Source organism: Saccostrea cucullata, unplaced genomic scaffold, assembly GCF_032062105.1.
Source record: "Saccostrea cucullata isolate Sc308-1 unplaced genomic scaffold, CSIRO_AGI_Scuc_v1 ctg5275, whole genome shotgun sequence".
Classification (NCBI taxonomy): domain Eukaryota; kingdom Metazoa; phylum Mollusca; class Bivalvia; order Ostreida; family Ostreidae; genus Saccostrea; species Saccostrea cuccullata.
The window spans coordinates 1,181-17,447 of record NW_026929672.1 but is presented as its reverse complement, the minus strand read 5'-3'; the positions used below and the strand labels follow the sequence as shown (position 1 = coordinate 17,447).

Below are 16,267 nucleotides of genomic sequence, written 5' to 3'. Positions count from 1 at the left end.
AATTAGTTCAAGAAGGAATAACATTATTTTTATTTGATCCACCTGCAAAAATGGTTGTAGTTGGTACTTGAATTCCGAGCCCGACACACCGAGAGTCATCCCGATGCGATGAGTGTTGTCTTTCAATACAGGTGTAACCTAAAGCGAATTCCTTATCAGTTAATTACTGTCAAGCGATATCAATATTCTTTAGGTAATTGGTTGAATCAATATTTCAAACTTAGCGATAATTCTGAAATATTGTGCACATTTTTCGTATTTGCTTACATGATTTCGTTGACAGAAAATAATTATTTCAGGAAAAAAATGTTTTCTTTTTTAAAAAAATACAAGACTATAAGAGGTATGTACGCAGTTCAGTTTTGACTTGAAATGGACATAACATGTACTTTATTATCGATTGGCATCAGCACCAATTAGGCGCACTAAGCAGGTCACGTGTTCAAGTGTAACGATGATCAACATCAATTTACCAATGGACTCTGAGCGTGCGCAAGCAGTGTCTCCCTGACTGATGCGCAACAAGTGTCTAGATCATATTAAATATTACTTTTTTGAGATCCTCAGATCATCTAAATACTCGAAATGAAGTTAGGCATTAAACTATAAACCCCACTTCATGAACACGGTGAGCAAAATTTTGCAAATGGCACAAAACACTCCTTCAACTTATTGAGGATTCTTTAGTGTCGCAAGTATTTGTAGTGAGATTGCTTCCAAGAATTAGATTGGCAAAGACCATATGCCTGAAGACGAGAGGATACAAAATTTTCAGCGATTTAAGATATATCGGTGTATTCCCCCTCAACCAACCAAAAACACAAAAAAAATCTACACAATCTTTTTGTTTTTTTATTTATTAATGTAATCGAAACGTAAGCAAGGAAAAAAAAAATAACTGTGTTCCCCTCACTGAGCTTCTTTTACTTGTACATCAAAATCACTAAAATAAAAAAAATCTGTTCAAACTTGAATAAGAACAAAAACAAAGGAAGAAATCGGTTCCTTTTGATCGCAAGTCCTGAAAAAAATAGTTCCGGATTCAAATGCTTAATATTCAAATGATAATTATCTTCGTTGCATAAAATTATTTCAAATCTGAAAATTATTGGTGTGAATAATTTTTATTCCGCGTTTGAAGTTCACGGTGGACTTAAGTTGTAATTGGTTAAGCTCTTATCAAAGGATTTACTATTCAAATTTAATTGATTTATAATAGCTAGCTTATTTCGTTTTGATAGTTTTGGTCTTAGTCTATTAAAAAGTAAGAGGATTAATTTTCTCTAAGCTTCTACGAGTATATTCTAAACCCAGAAACCCATTTTCCTTAATCACACGTGTTTAAAGTGGTTTAATATATCTACTTACTTTACCTATATTTATATATCTTAGCTTTGAAGAGTTTATGTATTTGTTTAATTTGCGGTTTATTTACAACATTTTCCTCATGTAAAACGTTGACAATTTTACTTATTCCACTAACAGTCACAATAAATCGTAATGTAAATACAGAATAACATTTGAATTTATTCATGAGTCTTACGGTGCCAAAGAGACACCTTAATCCGTTTTCATAACGGGGCTTTTCTCGTATGCTATTGGCAGTGGAATAAAAGAAAATAATAAATGAACTATAAAATTTGTTTATTTTTCGAATTTTCTTGACATTTTGTCGTAATTGCCAAAAAACTGTAGTCCTGAACATTTAATCAAACTTTTGTACATGAGGAAGTCAGATGCCAACTTAATTCTTGAGAATTTTTAATGATAATTTTATGTTTCTAAGAAAAAAATTATTTCCTGGTGTCAATCCCGCCAACTTAACTTCTTGCGAGAGATCTCAGGAATTATTTCCATTGTCTATTGATTTTAGCGCGGATTATCTCTGCTTGACACTTGCTTAGAAAAGGCACGCGTTTCAATAACGGATTAATTTGCATGATGATATAAAGAGCTACCTGATAAAAAAGAAAAACAAATCAAGGGGCAAACACTACTGTGGTCGAGTCTCCGAAGGAAGGATAGCGAAAGATAAAGGTCAGTTTTCCCCAGTATTTTTTTTTAAACATACACGTATCTATATTTTTAATTTCTTTCTTGTTTTCTTTCTTTCTTATATTTTTAATTTTTTTTTTTTTTTTTTTTGGGGGTCGTTTTTTAAATCTTGAACATTTTGACACTCATGGAACGCAGAAAATTATACGAAGTCTTTTAGCATATAATTCAGAAAAAGATGAAAATATGTTCAAATGAAAAAAAAAAAATGAATATTTGTTGATCTATGTACAGACAACGAAAAAATAAAATCTTAAATAGAACCTTGAATGTAATGAAAAAAAAGATAAAAGATAAAGATATAAATAATAAAACTAAGTAAAAAATATTTGAAATATTTTGAATTAAATAATTATAAAGAACAAATTTCATTTAAATTAATAAATAATTAAGTAAAAGAAAGAATAAAAGAAATAATAAAAAGAGACTAAAGGAAATTAGAAATTAAGGTAAGTTATCAATTTTTGTTTTATTTCACAGACGGAGGCAGGCAATGCAGGGATTTGAGTGTGCGCCATTTGGGGAAGTATTTCCTGTAAAAATAACATCTCCAACCTGCAAAGATCTCGGAATTCCTCGCGAAAGTGATGATGTTATTGTACCAGCGAGGTTGATAAAGAATCCATCCCTCCATCTCGATGGCATTCGATATGAAGCCCTCGTTAAAAATTCCATGTCACCATCGGATCCGTTTTCTCCGCTGTGCATGATTCCGCTTCCTTCTCCATTCACCTTAGAACACCTAGAGCCGACCTTTATACGAAAACGAAACGAACGCGAACGGGACCGTGTTCGATGTGTGAATGATGGATATGCAAGACTCAAAGAGCAACTCCCGTTAGAAAACAAACATAAGAGAATCAGCAAAGTTGAAATTCTCCGCCGTGCTATAGACTACATTAAGTATTTGAATGCAATTTTAGAAACAGACAATGAAAATGGTTCTGACGAACACACACATGAACAAAGTGCTATCGAAAACAGAGATACAGAAATCAGACAACCAGACAATGTGAACGAGGAATTTCCTCAAAATGACACCCTGGCAGTTTGTTGCCAAGACTTGTCACCGGAACAGAATACGAATTATTTCACGCTGGACAATCTCTCTGACTCGGATGAGATTTACGGTCAAGGGAGTGATCTTGGATATGAATCTTTTACGAGTGGATGTGAAATGGAGGACGATCAAACCGGAAGCTGTGACGTGGATTACAGTGAGTGCTCGAGAGGATTGAAGCGGCCGCTAGAGGGCGTATCCGCAGAAGACTGCTCCCCGTGCAAACAATAGTGCTCATTCAAATAGTGATGTTATGTACATGGCCATTCTTTTTTTGTATGTGTTCTGAGTTTGTTAAGTGTAGTTGTGTCTACATAAGAAATAAATTAAAAAGGTAAAAAAAAAAACCTTTGCGACTCTTTTTTTTAAAATAATATATTTCCTCTTAAAGATCCTTTAAACTTACTTAATTACAGGTATATAGTTTGTGCAAGTCTACAAAGTCATGGAATGTAGGTAAAAACTAGCTGTCGTAAAGTGTAAATTTTCTGCTGTAATACAAGACATCAAGGAACACAGTAATTAATGACATCTTTTATAAACTGCGTCGAGTTATATAAGTTCAGACGATACATGTATGTCAGAAATACAATTTTAATTTAATCAACAATTCTTTTTCTACAGAGCACTTAGTAAGTGAAATAATAATTTCAAAAATTGCGCGTTTAACATCTTCCCTTTGGGATGTTTTACAAATTTTTTGTTGTTCAATACTGATTAAAAATAGTTATTTTTATTCATTGATTGATTGATTTTCTTTTATTTTGTTTTTTATTTATTTATTTATTTATTTATTTTTCTATTTATTTATCTATTTATTTATTTATTTGACGTATGGATTTTATTTAGAACATTTTGAAGCGCATCATGAAGTTTTAAAAAAAGAAGTGACATACATAACCTCATCAATATTTTATTTCTTTTAGTTATACTCAATTAAAAAAAGGTGCACTGAAAGAAGAAATCATTTTTGAGTGTTATTTATCACGATAAATTTTGATACAAATTAAATAGCACGGCCCTATTCATAAAAAGTTTAAAGGTTTGGTGTTATTAATTTTGAGGGGTGAGGTTAGTGAGAATAAAAGTTATGTTTACAAGTTATTTAAGTTATTAAGGACAACAGACAATTAAATAAAAATATATGCTAATATTCTATACAATATAAATCTCTCACTATTCCAGCTTTACATCTTTTAGTGTATATTTTAAAATTGTACAAATTTAAACTAAATAGTTCCTTACAAAATTAATTACACGTGTAATAGTATTTGATGATTTAGTGGCCAAGGTTTTTTCTTTTAAAAAGATCTGTATAGATGTAGGAAAAATACATATTCAAAATTTTCGGGAAAGTTAAATCTAACAATGCAAACTTTTTACATCTTTTTTTAGGGGGGGGGGGGGTTACAATAAGAGATGCTGTTGTACCTTCATCATTCTGGTTAGTTTTGCAATATTTCTGGAAATCTACCAGACGCTCTGCTGTCTTCGTTAATCTTCAGCATAGTGGGCAAGCATTATGATATTGTTTGAGGCTGAAGGAAAGTATATTGAGGGTGGTAGTATCAAGGGAGAGGAATAGGGGCAGCCCCTCTCTCTCCCCATTTCTTTTATTTAGATATATATATATTCATTACTTTTACTTCTGCAAAGTTCTTGTACTTGTACAGGCTTGTACTTGCAGTTAGCCCAGCCGTTTAGTTGTAGTATACAGTGAAATCAGGTTATTTGGTAATCTATGAATAAATTTGGGTATGATTTTTTTTTGTAAAAATTTTTCTTTTTCTAGTTAGATGAATTTTTCTGTGGCTACCCCCCACGCACACACATACATACACACACCCTTTCAAAAACGATTCTTTGTATTAACTGGTATTCTTTTCCTTTGTTGAATACACATTTTTTTAATGACTGTGCAGATGAGAATACTTAATCTGAGAGGGGGCATAAATTTAAAAAAAGTTAAATGACAGAGGGCACGTTTAGTTATGAATAAATACATGAATAAACTAAAATCCTTTTAAAAATCTTAAACACAGGAACGCTAAACCGGCACGTAGGAAAACGGGGAGAGAAAGGTCCACACAAATATGACTACACGTACATGTAACTTTGGAAATCAAAGCGTAGTTTCAAAAAACAATCTTCCCTGTAAAAACTTTAATTAAGAAAGGGACTTTGCTCCTCTAAAAATACTGTCTGATGACCTTTCTCTTTCTCTCTTCTTTCTTTAAATTCATTTCCATTTTTTAAACTTGCTTTTTACGGATGTGATAGATAATATATGATTTAATTTACTTTCTGGTCAGGAGTAGTGAACTTCCAAAAGAAATACATGCATGCCCTGTCAAGATCAATCTAGAGTTGTCTTTCTTTTACCCTCTGCAGTTCGTCCCAGCTTCGTGAAAAATAAATTACCTGAATCATTTGTGGACAGTTAATCATTGTGTGTTAATGGTATATGTACTAGCAACAATTTCTAGAGAACAAAAAAACAGCAAACAAAGACGACAAAACAATTTCTTCAAATGCAAGTCGAAGACGAATTCTAAGGTCAAAAGATGAAAAAAATTATCACAAAGCAAAAGTTAACACTTTTGAATTACATATATAATTAGATTTTATTACACATAATTTTAATTTTTATAAAATTTAAAACGAGAAATTTACTCTGATGAAATTATACTTATCAATTGAAATATATTTTTGAAGAAAATTATTTTAATTATATTTCTCATAATAAATATTTATAGTCGTGTACTTATTTTAATTTTCAAATAAAAATCAGTAAACGACAATATTGCTACCCAAAGAAAAAACGTCTAAATCAGTAATCCCGCAGTGCCAATGTTAAAGTTTGTCAACAGTAGGCTAAATGACCTGGTCAAGGTCAAAAGATCATAATTGTTTGGTATCCAGTGGAAGACCTTGTCACAAGAAATATGCATGTAGTGGAGATATTGAGGCCCTAGTATGAAATGTTCACATTTTCTTAAAAGTGGGTCAAACTCACAGATCAAAAATATTCATATCCCAGGAAAAATCTAGTCTCGATATATACACATAAATTATGAAGTAAGAAAGCTCTTTGATAAAGTTTTGCAAAAGTTGGTCAAGCTCTAAGGTCAAGGTCAAGTTTGGCGAAATTTAGAGAAAGGTCTTGTCACAAGGAATACACAGGTAAAATATGAAAGCCATTGTTTATAAACCAATCAGTAATTCAATATAGACAAGGTTAAAAATTTTTAGCTCCATTTCAATAACAGCCAAATTGAATAAATATATTATTGTATGAAATAATCTGTTCAATTGACCATTAATGTCGTCCATGATATTTTTCCTTCATTCATACCATTATTATATGTATTATATGTATTTTTCTTTTTTTCTATTTCATTTTCATTTTCTGAGTAAGTATATCATGCTCTTGTACTTCTGACCTGAATTTATATGCTGTTAAAATATTTTTCATTGTCCTCATGTATCATATATTTTAAATGGTTTTGAGTAAGTACATAAAGTTGAACTTGAAAATCACAAATTTACCTTAGAAATAACCAATGCATCACTGGGTTAGATGGGCATTAAAAGTCGCTCTCTAGCACCTTTAATAGGCCAGGGTCCTCCCTCAAACTATTTCTGGTCAGCTGACCGCACCTTTCCAGAGGTCAAGTTAGCTTAGTGTGCAACCTCATTTATATACATGTACATTCTACATGTACCACACGTGACTATATAATACGATCACGTTCAGTTTGGTCTTTAACCATGTCCTCTTTTTGTTATAAAAAAATTGGAGAGACGACTATATGGAGCAAAAGAGATCAAAAGTTTTGATTTAATTTTGAAATCATTCATTTGCAAGATTGTATGATATACTACTAGATTAAACGTTTTTAATATTAAAATGAGAGAAAACAAAATGAATGTACACATATTCCTTAATACACACTGAGTATATTTAAAAAAAAAGTGCGTCATGAAAATAAATAAGTAGATCAAACTTCAAGGTCAAGGTCACGAGGTCAAAAATCATAGTATACATGTACTTAAAAAGGACATGTCACAGGTAATACACATCTTTATTATAAAAGTCATATCTTTTCTAATTCAAAATTTATGATCAATTCAAGGTAATGATTCATTTTTATACCCCCGCATACGAATTTTTTTTTTTGGGGGGGGGGGGTATATAGGAATCACCATGTCCGTCTGTCCGTCTGTCTAGCCGTCCGTTTGTCCGTCCGTCTAGCTGTCTAGCTGTCTGTGCAAACGTGTCTAGGCCGTATCTTTCTTACGGAGGAACATTAGAATCCCCTACTCCACACAAAGATTTCCCATGACCTAAGGGTGTGTCATGACCTTGACCCAATGTCATTTGAGGAAGTTCAAGCTCACTGGAAGAAAAAATTCCTAATTCGTGTCCGGTCCATATCTTTTTTATGGATAAACTTGGTAGGTTCTAATTTCACACAAAGATTGCTCATAACCTATGCCATGGCCTTGATCCAAGGTCATTGGGGAAGTTCAAGGTCACTGGAAGAAAAGTTTCATAATTTGTGTCCGGTCCATATCTTTCTTATGGATATACTAGGTAGGTTCCCTTTTTACACAAAGATTCCTCCTGACCTAAAGATGTGTCATTTTTTTGATCCAAGGTCATTTGGGGAAGTTCAAGGTCACTGAAAGAAAAATTTCATAATTTGTGTCCGGTCCATATCTTTCTTATGGATAAATTTGGTAGGTTCTCATTTCAAACAAAGATTTCTCCTGACCTTAGGATGTGTCATGACTTTGGGTCAAGGTCATTTTGGGAAGTTGTAGGTCGCTGAAAGAAGAATTTCATAATTTGTGTCCGGTCCATATCTTTCTTATGGATAAAGTTGGTAAGTTCTCATTTAACACAAAGATTGCTCATGACCTAAGGATGTGTCATGACCATGGGTCAAGGTCATTTGGGGAAGTTCAGGGTCACTGGAAGAAAAATTTTATAATTTGTGTCCGGTCCATTTCTTTCTTTATTATGGAAAAACTTAAATTTACTACCTCACACAAACATTGCTTATGACCTGAGGTTGTGTCATGACTTTGAACCAAGGTCATTTATGCAAGTTCAAGGTCACTGACGGAAAAAGTTCATGATTCGTGTCTGGTCCGTATATTTAGTCTATTTTTTTATTAGGCTGCGCCTTCGTTTCATTTAAGAAAAATGTAACGAGCCTTTCCCTATACACTAAAAATGTTTTAGCATTTCTCTCTTCTCTTAGATCCATAAAATATTCATGATTTAGCACTTCTGAAAAACCCAGCGGGGGGTATTTTGTCCCGTTTGGACAATTCTAGTTTTTCAAAAGGAGGTCAAGCTTCAAGGTCATGGGGTCAAAAATCATAATGTTTTTAGAACGGTCTTGTCACAGATAATACATACATTCGTAAAATGAAAGCCCTATCTCTTCTCATTCAAAAGATGTGACCAGGTGAAAGAACGGACAGAACTACACACTGACAGACAAATGAGATTTAATGTCCTCTTGCTTGAAATCGCAAAAGCGAGGGACAAAAACAAATCAAGGTCAACTCAACATCAGCATAATGCTATATATATATATATTTTTTGTATAGAAGAATGTTTACGTTTAAGACACATAACAAAAACCGTAAATAAATCAAGTTGTTGAAAGGGTGCTTGACCTTTTTGTACTTAAAACCACAGCAATAAGATCCATACTACTCTAATTGACGCATACAAGGGTTATTATTATAAAGTTGCGGACTTCTGTCATAACTTTTTTTGACTTAACCTCTCATTGCGTCATTTCATATACATCTTACTGTTCATTATTTACAAACATATCATCCGAATTGTGGAAATTGTTTTATAACAATAAATTCAAATAATACATGTATTAAATAAGATATACTTGAACAATTCATTATTAATTTAAAACTCGTTCAGATCTAAAAGCTGCGAAAATGAGATTGCAGAGCAGGTAAAATATATTAATTTGCAAGAATTACACCATATATTGTCTGTAAACTCCTTAAAAGTGTTCATACGAAAGACATGCTATTTTCTATAAAAAGCTTTCGGGGGGGGGGGGGGGGGGGCTATGAGCACATGTAAATTTTAAGCGGGTAGTACCTCTCTTTCTGAGAATATTTAGTTTTTTTGCAGTAGTTGTAATGAAAAACTTGGTGCCGCGTAACTCTGAGGAGAATAGGGACAATAACCGAGGCTCGTATCTGTGAGTAACCTCCTCCCCACATTTAGTTGCAGTTCTGTCGAAATCTGACAAATTCCAGCATATAACAAAATATCATTGGTCTGAAAAGGTTTTTATTTTAAGTTTTAATAAAGATAAATATGAAAATGTGAATTATAATGAAGATGCTTGGTGAAAATATTTTAAAAACAATAAGATCAAAGATTTAATGAAAAGAAAATGCAAATCTTTACTCAACCTCACTAATCTTAACATCGAATGTTCTTCCGAGAAAATAAATGTATTTTTAAGAAGGCCCTTTTGAACTTCATCTGGTTGTTAATTTCGAAGGACCTTTATTTCACTTTTGTAGATATATATATAAATGTATATATACAGAGAGAGAGACTTATTTGTATAATATATCTTAGAATTACGCCAGTCTGCACCTCAGTAAAAACTGTAATTAAGTGACGTAATTATAGGGAGACACCCACCTGAGAAAATTTGCAGACGTTTCTTAGGGACGAAAATGTATTAGTTTATTTTATCATAGCACAAATTATATGATATGTAATCATGGGAAATATCAAACTTCAATACGTGGGCCGAAAAAAAGTTATAATCATACTTTGATATACCGGATATACTAATGTAAGAAATGAAATAAACGAAGGCCAGAGGGTCTTAATGGTCACCTGAGAATAACCATCTCTCTAAGTAAATATGAAAAATAGTTAACAAAAATAAGGCTTGCATAAATCTCTTCATAAATTTGACCATTCAAATATTAACGTAAATAAATAGAAAACGGGAATAACTTTTTCACAGTAGAACACAAAATTAAAGAACCCTGCCATTAACAGAAGAGATAAACTACAGATACTGTAATCGAGCAATGAGCTCACTAAATGACACCCCCGCCTCCCATGTGAATATAATTGCAGTGTCCATGTATTGTTATGTGGAACCCAAAATATGTGTCGGATCAAAAAGTAAAAGAGGAGGTGCAAAATGGCAATATGTAATAAAGATTCTGTGAAAGTATCATCTTTCATTCAATGGTACATGTATGAGAGAAGTTGGTGATAAGAGATGGGTACCCCAAAGAGTAACAGACGGACGGACGAACAGACGGACGGCTAGACGGACGCACGGACATCTCAATTACTGTACATCTTCCTACTTTTCAAGCGGAGGTATAAATATACAGATGTTCGTCCCACACATTATCCATTGGCATCCCCAAGAAAAGTTAAAACTATAGGTACTATGAGCAATGAGCTCTCTAAATGATACCCCCACCTCATCTATGAATACAATGGCAGTGTCCATGTTTTGCTATTAGAAAATATGTGACGGATCAAAAAGTACTAGATCAAGCTTTGTTACAGGTATAGATCCCTTGCCCTCTCTATATTGTTTTACGGTAATGTATAAAGAGGAATAACTCTTGGTGTCCCTTGTTATTCAGAAGCCACCACACCACGCCGTAGGCAAGAATATAATGACAGTGTCCACGTTTTGCTACAGGAAACCAAAATATGTGTCGTATCAAAAAGTAAAATAGGAGTTGCACAATGAAATAATGTAATAAAGATTCTCTGAAAGTTTCATCAAATTTCATCTAGTGGCATAAGAGGAGTTACGGACAAGAGATGGGTATCCCAAAAGCGTAACAGACGGATGGACGTATACCTAGACGGACAGACGTACAGGCAGATAGATGGACAAACAATTCATCACTATATACCCCCTCCCCAACTATATAACCCCTCCCCCTGCTTTTCAAGTGGGGATATAATAAGTCATTAAGGAAATGTGGCAAGGCACATGCGAGGAAGTCCTAGGCAGAAGAAAGACTCAGCACAAGGAGTGGATCTCTGGTGATATCATGAAGAAAGTGGAAGAGAAGAAGGAAAAGAAAGCGGTGCTAAATACAAGCAGGACAAGATCAGCAAAGACAAAAGCTCAAGAGGGCTACACAGTCACAGATAAACAGATAAAGAAGATAAGAAAAACGTTAGGAAAGATAAAAGGGATTACATCGACAACCTGCGCAAACAAGCTGAAGAAGCTGCAGGACAAGGATATATGAAAAAACTGTATACGACCACAATGAAGCTCTCTAACAAGTTCCAGCAAAAAGACAAACTGGTGAATGACAAGAACGGAAAAACTCTCACAACAACAGAACAATAGAAGAGGTGGGTAGAAAACTTCGGAGAACTATCAAATACTCTGTAGACCAACACCAGAAACACCTCCGGACAATCAACCAGCCAATACAGACCTCCCGATCAACTGTGACAAGCCAACAAAGACAGAGATCAGGAGAGCAATAAATAAACTTCAAAGTAGAAAAGCGGCAAGACCTGATGAGATACCAGCAGAATCCATCAAAGCTGATATAGAGACAGTAATTAACATCCTATACAACCTCGTCAACAAGATCTTGGAAGAAGAGAACATCCCGGAAGAAAGGAAAGAAGGTATCCTTATTAAGATGCCAAAGAAGGGAGATCTGAGGGATTGTAGTAATTACCTGGAGATCATGCTCCAGGAACAATGGTATACACCTGTACAGTGGACACTCCTGACGCAACTCGACGATCTTGATTTTGCAGACGACCTGGCTCTCCTTTCAAACAGCCAAAGCAAGATGCAGGATAAAACAACCCACATTGCAACACCATCGACAGGAACGGGCCTCATAATCAACGTGAAGAAAACAGAGTTGATGAAGATAAACACCACTGTCTAAACATCAGTCATAGTTGGTGGTGTGCCCATCAAAGAAGTTGAGTCCTTCATCTACATGGGGATTGTGGTGGACCGCGACATCAAGTCAAGTTTTGGCAAGGCAAGAACTGTACTAAACATGTTAAAGAACATCTGGGCCTCAAAGAACACACGTATTACTACCAAACTGCGGATACTGAACAATTGTAAGGTGCAGAGACGTGGAGGATGACTAAAGCTACCCTGCAGAAGATTCAGATATTCTACAACACCTTTCTTATGCGCATCTTCAACATCCAATGGCCTGAAAGAATCTCCAATGAAAAACTATGGAAGAGAGCAGGAAAGGAACCAATGGACTTAAAAATAAGACAAAGGAAGTGGGGCTAGATTGGACACTCACTAAGGAAGTCACCATCCAGCATAACACACCAGGCCCTGACTTGGAACCCACAGGGCAAATAAAAAGAAGACGTCTTAGAAACACCTGGAGGCGTGACTCAGAGTCGGAGCTAAAGACGCAGGACATTACCTAGCAGGATGCAGCTAGAGCAGCTCAGAATCGAGTTCGTTGGAGGACTGTCGTCGATGGCGTACTGAGTATGTTCCTAACGGAAGGAAAGGCCTAAGTAAGTAAGTAAGTATAATAAGTCACGTTTACAATGAAGAAAACAACGAAGAAAGAATATATAATTATTATGTTCCCCAAACGAAGTTGGGGAACATATTGTTTTTACTCTGTTTCTTATTATTATGTTCCCCAAACGAAGTTGGGGAACATATTGTTTTTATCTGTTTCTTATTATTATTATTATTTTTCTTCTTCTTCTTCCTGGAACTTTTTTGTCCGGGAATGATCTTGTAAACTGTTCGTCCGATGTAGGTAAAACCTTTTTAGGGTTAGTAGACATGTTATGTAGATTTGCGGAATCAAGGTCATTTTGCGAGCACGTGCTTGCAAGAGCGTGCACGTGCAACACGTGGAATGACCAATATAATAGATATAGCCACAACTTTTCTTTTTTTAGATGAAATGCTTTGAAACTGATAATGTGAGGATATATTAGTAGTATAGACATTACGACATGGTGAAAATAGCAAGATCTCACGCGCATGCACGTGCACTTCGCTCTGATTGGCTGCAACTAAAGTCTCAATATCTTTCTTGTTTATTGACGAATTCCTTTGAAATTTTGAACATAGCCATGCATTAGGATATTCTACAACATGATATAAAGCAATAATCATGAAAACACGTGCATGCAAGTGCGCTGCAATCTGATTGGCTGAAAACTTAAACAGCTATAACTCCCTTGGTTTTCAACCAAACAGGATGGGATTTGGAACATAGATAGATTTAATGGACTTCTACAAGTAGGTATGGTCACCATGCACATGCATACACGTGCGTGTACATGTGCTGCAATCTGATTGACTGAAACTTTAACTGCTATAACTCCCTTAGTTTTCACCCAAACGGGGCGGAATTTAGAACATAGATAGATGTAATGGACTTCTACAAGAAGGTATGGTCACCATGCTCATGTATGCACGTGCGTGCACGTGAAATGAGTAAAATCAAACAAACACTTGAATGAGCGTATTTTTAAAATAATTTTGGATTAAATACATTAATATTCAGTGTATTAAAAATATAGATTGTGTAGACAAGATGATATGATCATGACGCAAATGCATTCACATGTGCACGCGTGCAATGCTAAAGTTTAAATGATTTTTGTATACTTCTTTGTAAATGTTGTTAAAATCTCAGATGCATAGAGTTTGTCTTATTTAATGAAGCTTACAGGGAATATGACACTAAAAGGGAGTTGGGGAGCGTTTGGGGAACATCTGTAACGGTCCCCGTTACAATTAGCACTAGTTCTTTTTTTTCTTCTTTGTTCTCCGGTACTTTTTTTGTCCGCGAGTGTTCTCAGAAACTGTTCACCCAACTTAGCTAAAACCTTTTTAGGGTTAATAGGTGTGTAGTGTAGGTGTGCAACACGAAGGTTATTTTGCGCGCATACGCATGCACGTGCGGGCGCGTGAAATGAGTGAAATGACGGATATACTTTATATAGCCATAACTTTAACATTTTTTGATGAAATATTTTAAAACTCATTTAATAAGGATATATTAATAGTGTAGATAATGTGACACTGTCAAATTAGCACGAACTCACGCGCATGCACGTGCGCTTCGCTCCGATTGGCTGAAACAAAAATCTCAATATCTTTTCTATTTTTTGACGAAATGCTATGAAATTTAAAATATAGGCATACTTTAGGATGTACTACAATTTGATATATAACAATTGTCATGTAAACACGCGCATGCACGTGCGCTGCAATCTGATTGGTTTAAACTTTAAATGGCTATAACTCCCTTGTTTTTCAACGAAACAGCATGGGATTTAGAACATAGACAAACATAATAGACTCCCACAAGGAGGTATGGTCGCCATGCACATGCATGCACGTGCATGCACGTGCATGCACGTGTGCTTTGCTGTGATTCGCTGAAACAAAAATCGCAATATCTTTTGTTAATTTTTGACGAAATGCTTTAAAATTTTAAACATAATCATGCATTAGGATGCCCTACAATATGATATATAACAGTTGTCGTGAAAACATGCGCATACACGTGCGCTGCAATCTGATTGGCTTAAACTTAAAATGGCTATAACTTCCTCGTTTTTCAACCAAACAGGATGGGATTTAGAACATAGACAAACATAACAGACCCCTACAAGAAGATACAGTCAACATGCACATGCATGCACGTGTGTGCACGTGAAATGATTAAAATTACAAAAACTCTAGATTAAACGTATTTTTTAATACTTTTGGATAAAACGCTGTAATTTCTAGTATATAAATAGTGTAGACAAGATGATATAGTCATTACGCACATGCATTCAAATGCGCATGCGTGCAATGCATAAATTTGAATATACTGAATATAATTCTGGGAAAACATTGTTATAGTCTATAAGGCATAGAGTTCGTCTTATTTAATGAAGCTTACAGGGAATAAGGCACCAAAAGGGAGTTGGGGAGCGTTTGGGGAACATCTGTAACGGTTCCCGTTACAATTAGCCCTAGTTATTATTCTTATTATTATTTTTCTTCTCGGGAAAATTTTGTCCGCGAATGATCTTGTAAACTACACATCCGATTAAGGGGAAACCTTTTTAGGGTAAGTAGGCATGTTATGTAGATTTGCGGAACGAAGGTCATTTTGCGCGCACGTGCTTGCAAGAGCGCGCACGTGCAACACGTGAAATGACCAATATACTTGAAATTGCCGTAACTTTTACATTTTTTGATGTAATGCTTTGAAATTTAGAATATATAGACATATTATAAATGTAGATAAGATGACATTGTCAACATGCCATTTTGCGCGCACGTGCTTGCAAGAGTGCGCACGTGCAACACGTGAAATGACCAATATAATGGATATAGCCGTAACTTTTCTATTTTTTGATGAATTCTTTTGAAATTTATAATGTAAGGATATATTAGTAGCGTAGACAAGACGACCTAGTCAAAATAGCAAGATCTTACGCGCATGCACGTGCGCTTCGTTCTGATTGGCTGAAAATAAAGTTTCAATATCTTTCTTGTTGTTTTACAAAATCCTTTGAAATTTTGAACATAGCCATGCATTAGGATATCCTACAAAATGGTATATAGCAATTATCAGGAAAACACGTGCATGCACGTGCGCTGCAATCTGATTGGCTGAAACTTTAAACATCTATAACTCCCTTGATTTTCAACCAAACAGGATGGAATTTGGAACATAGATAGATATTATGGACTTCTACAAGGAAGTAAAGTCACCATGCACATGCTTACACGTGCGTGTACGTGCACTGTAATTTGATTGGCTTAAACTTTAAACAGTTATAACTCCCTTGGTTTACAACCAAACGGGGTGGGATTTAGAACATAGATAGATTTAATGGACTTCTACAAGAAGGTATGGTCACCATGCTCATGTATATGCACGTGCGTGCACGTGAAAAGAGTAAAAAATAAAAAAAATACACTTGAATGAGCGTATTCTTTAACACTTTTGGATTAAATACTTTAATTTTTAGTATATTAAAATACATAGATTGTGTAGACAAGATGATATGGTCATTACGCACATGCATTCACATGCGCACGCGTGCAATGCTTAAATTTG

At 34.8% G+C, this 16,267-nt stretch overlaps 2 protein-coding genes across 2 annotated transcripts; both read left to right on the top strand.

Moving 5' to 3' along the window:
* Positions 1-1,995: 1,995 nt before the first annotated feature.
* LOC134281730 (factor in the germline alpha-like) lies at positions 1,996-3,361 on the top strand. Its single transcript, XM_062764162.1, is given in 2 exon segments — positions 1,996-2,037; positions 2,536-3,361. A coding segment is annotated over 1 exon segment (813 nt). The 5' UTR covers positions 1,996-2,037; positions 2,536-2,548.
* A 7,779-nt stretch (positions 3,362-11,140) lies between these two features.
* Positions 11,141-12,085, top strand: LOC134281729 (uncharacterized). The gene is made up of 2 exons (XM_062764161.1): positions 11,141-11,343; positions 11,569-12,085. Exons 1-2 carry the CDS (start codon positions 11,141-11,143, stop codon positions 12,083-12,085), a joined length of 720 nt encoding a protein of 239 aa, XP_062620145.1.
* The last annotated feature ends 4,182 nt before the right edge of the window (positions 12,086-16,267 follow it).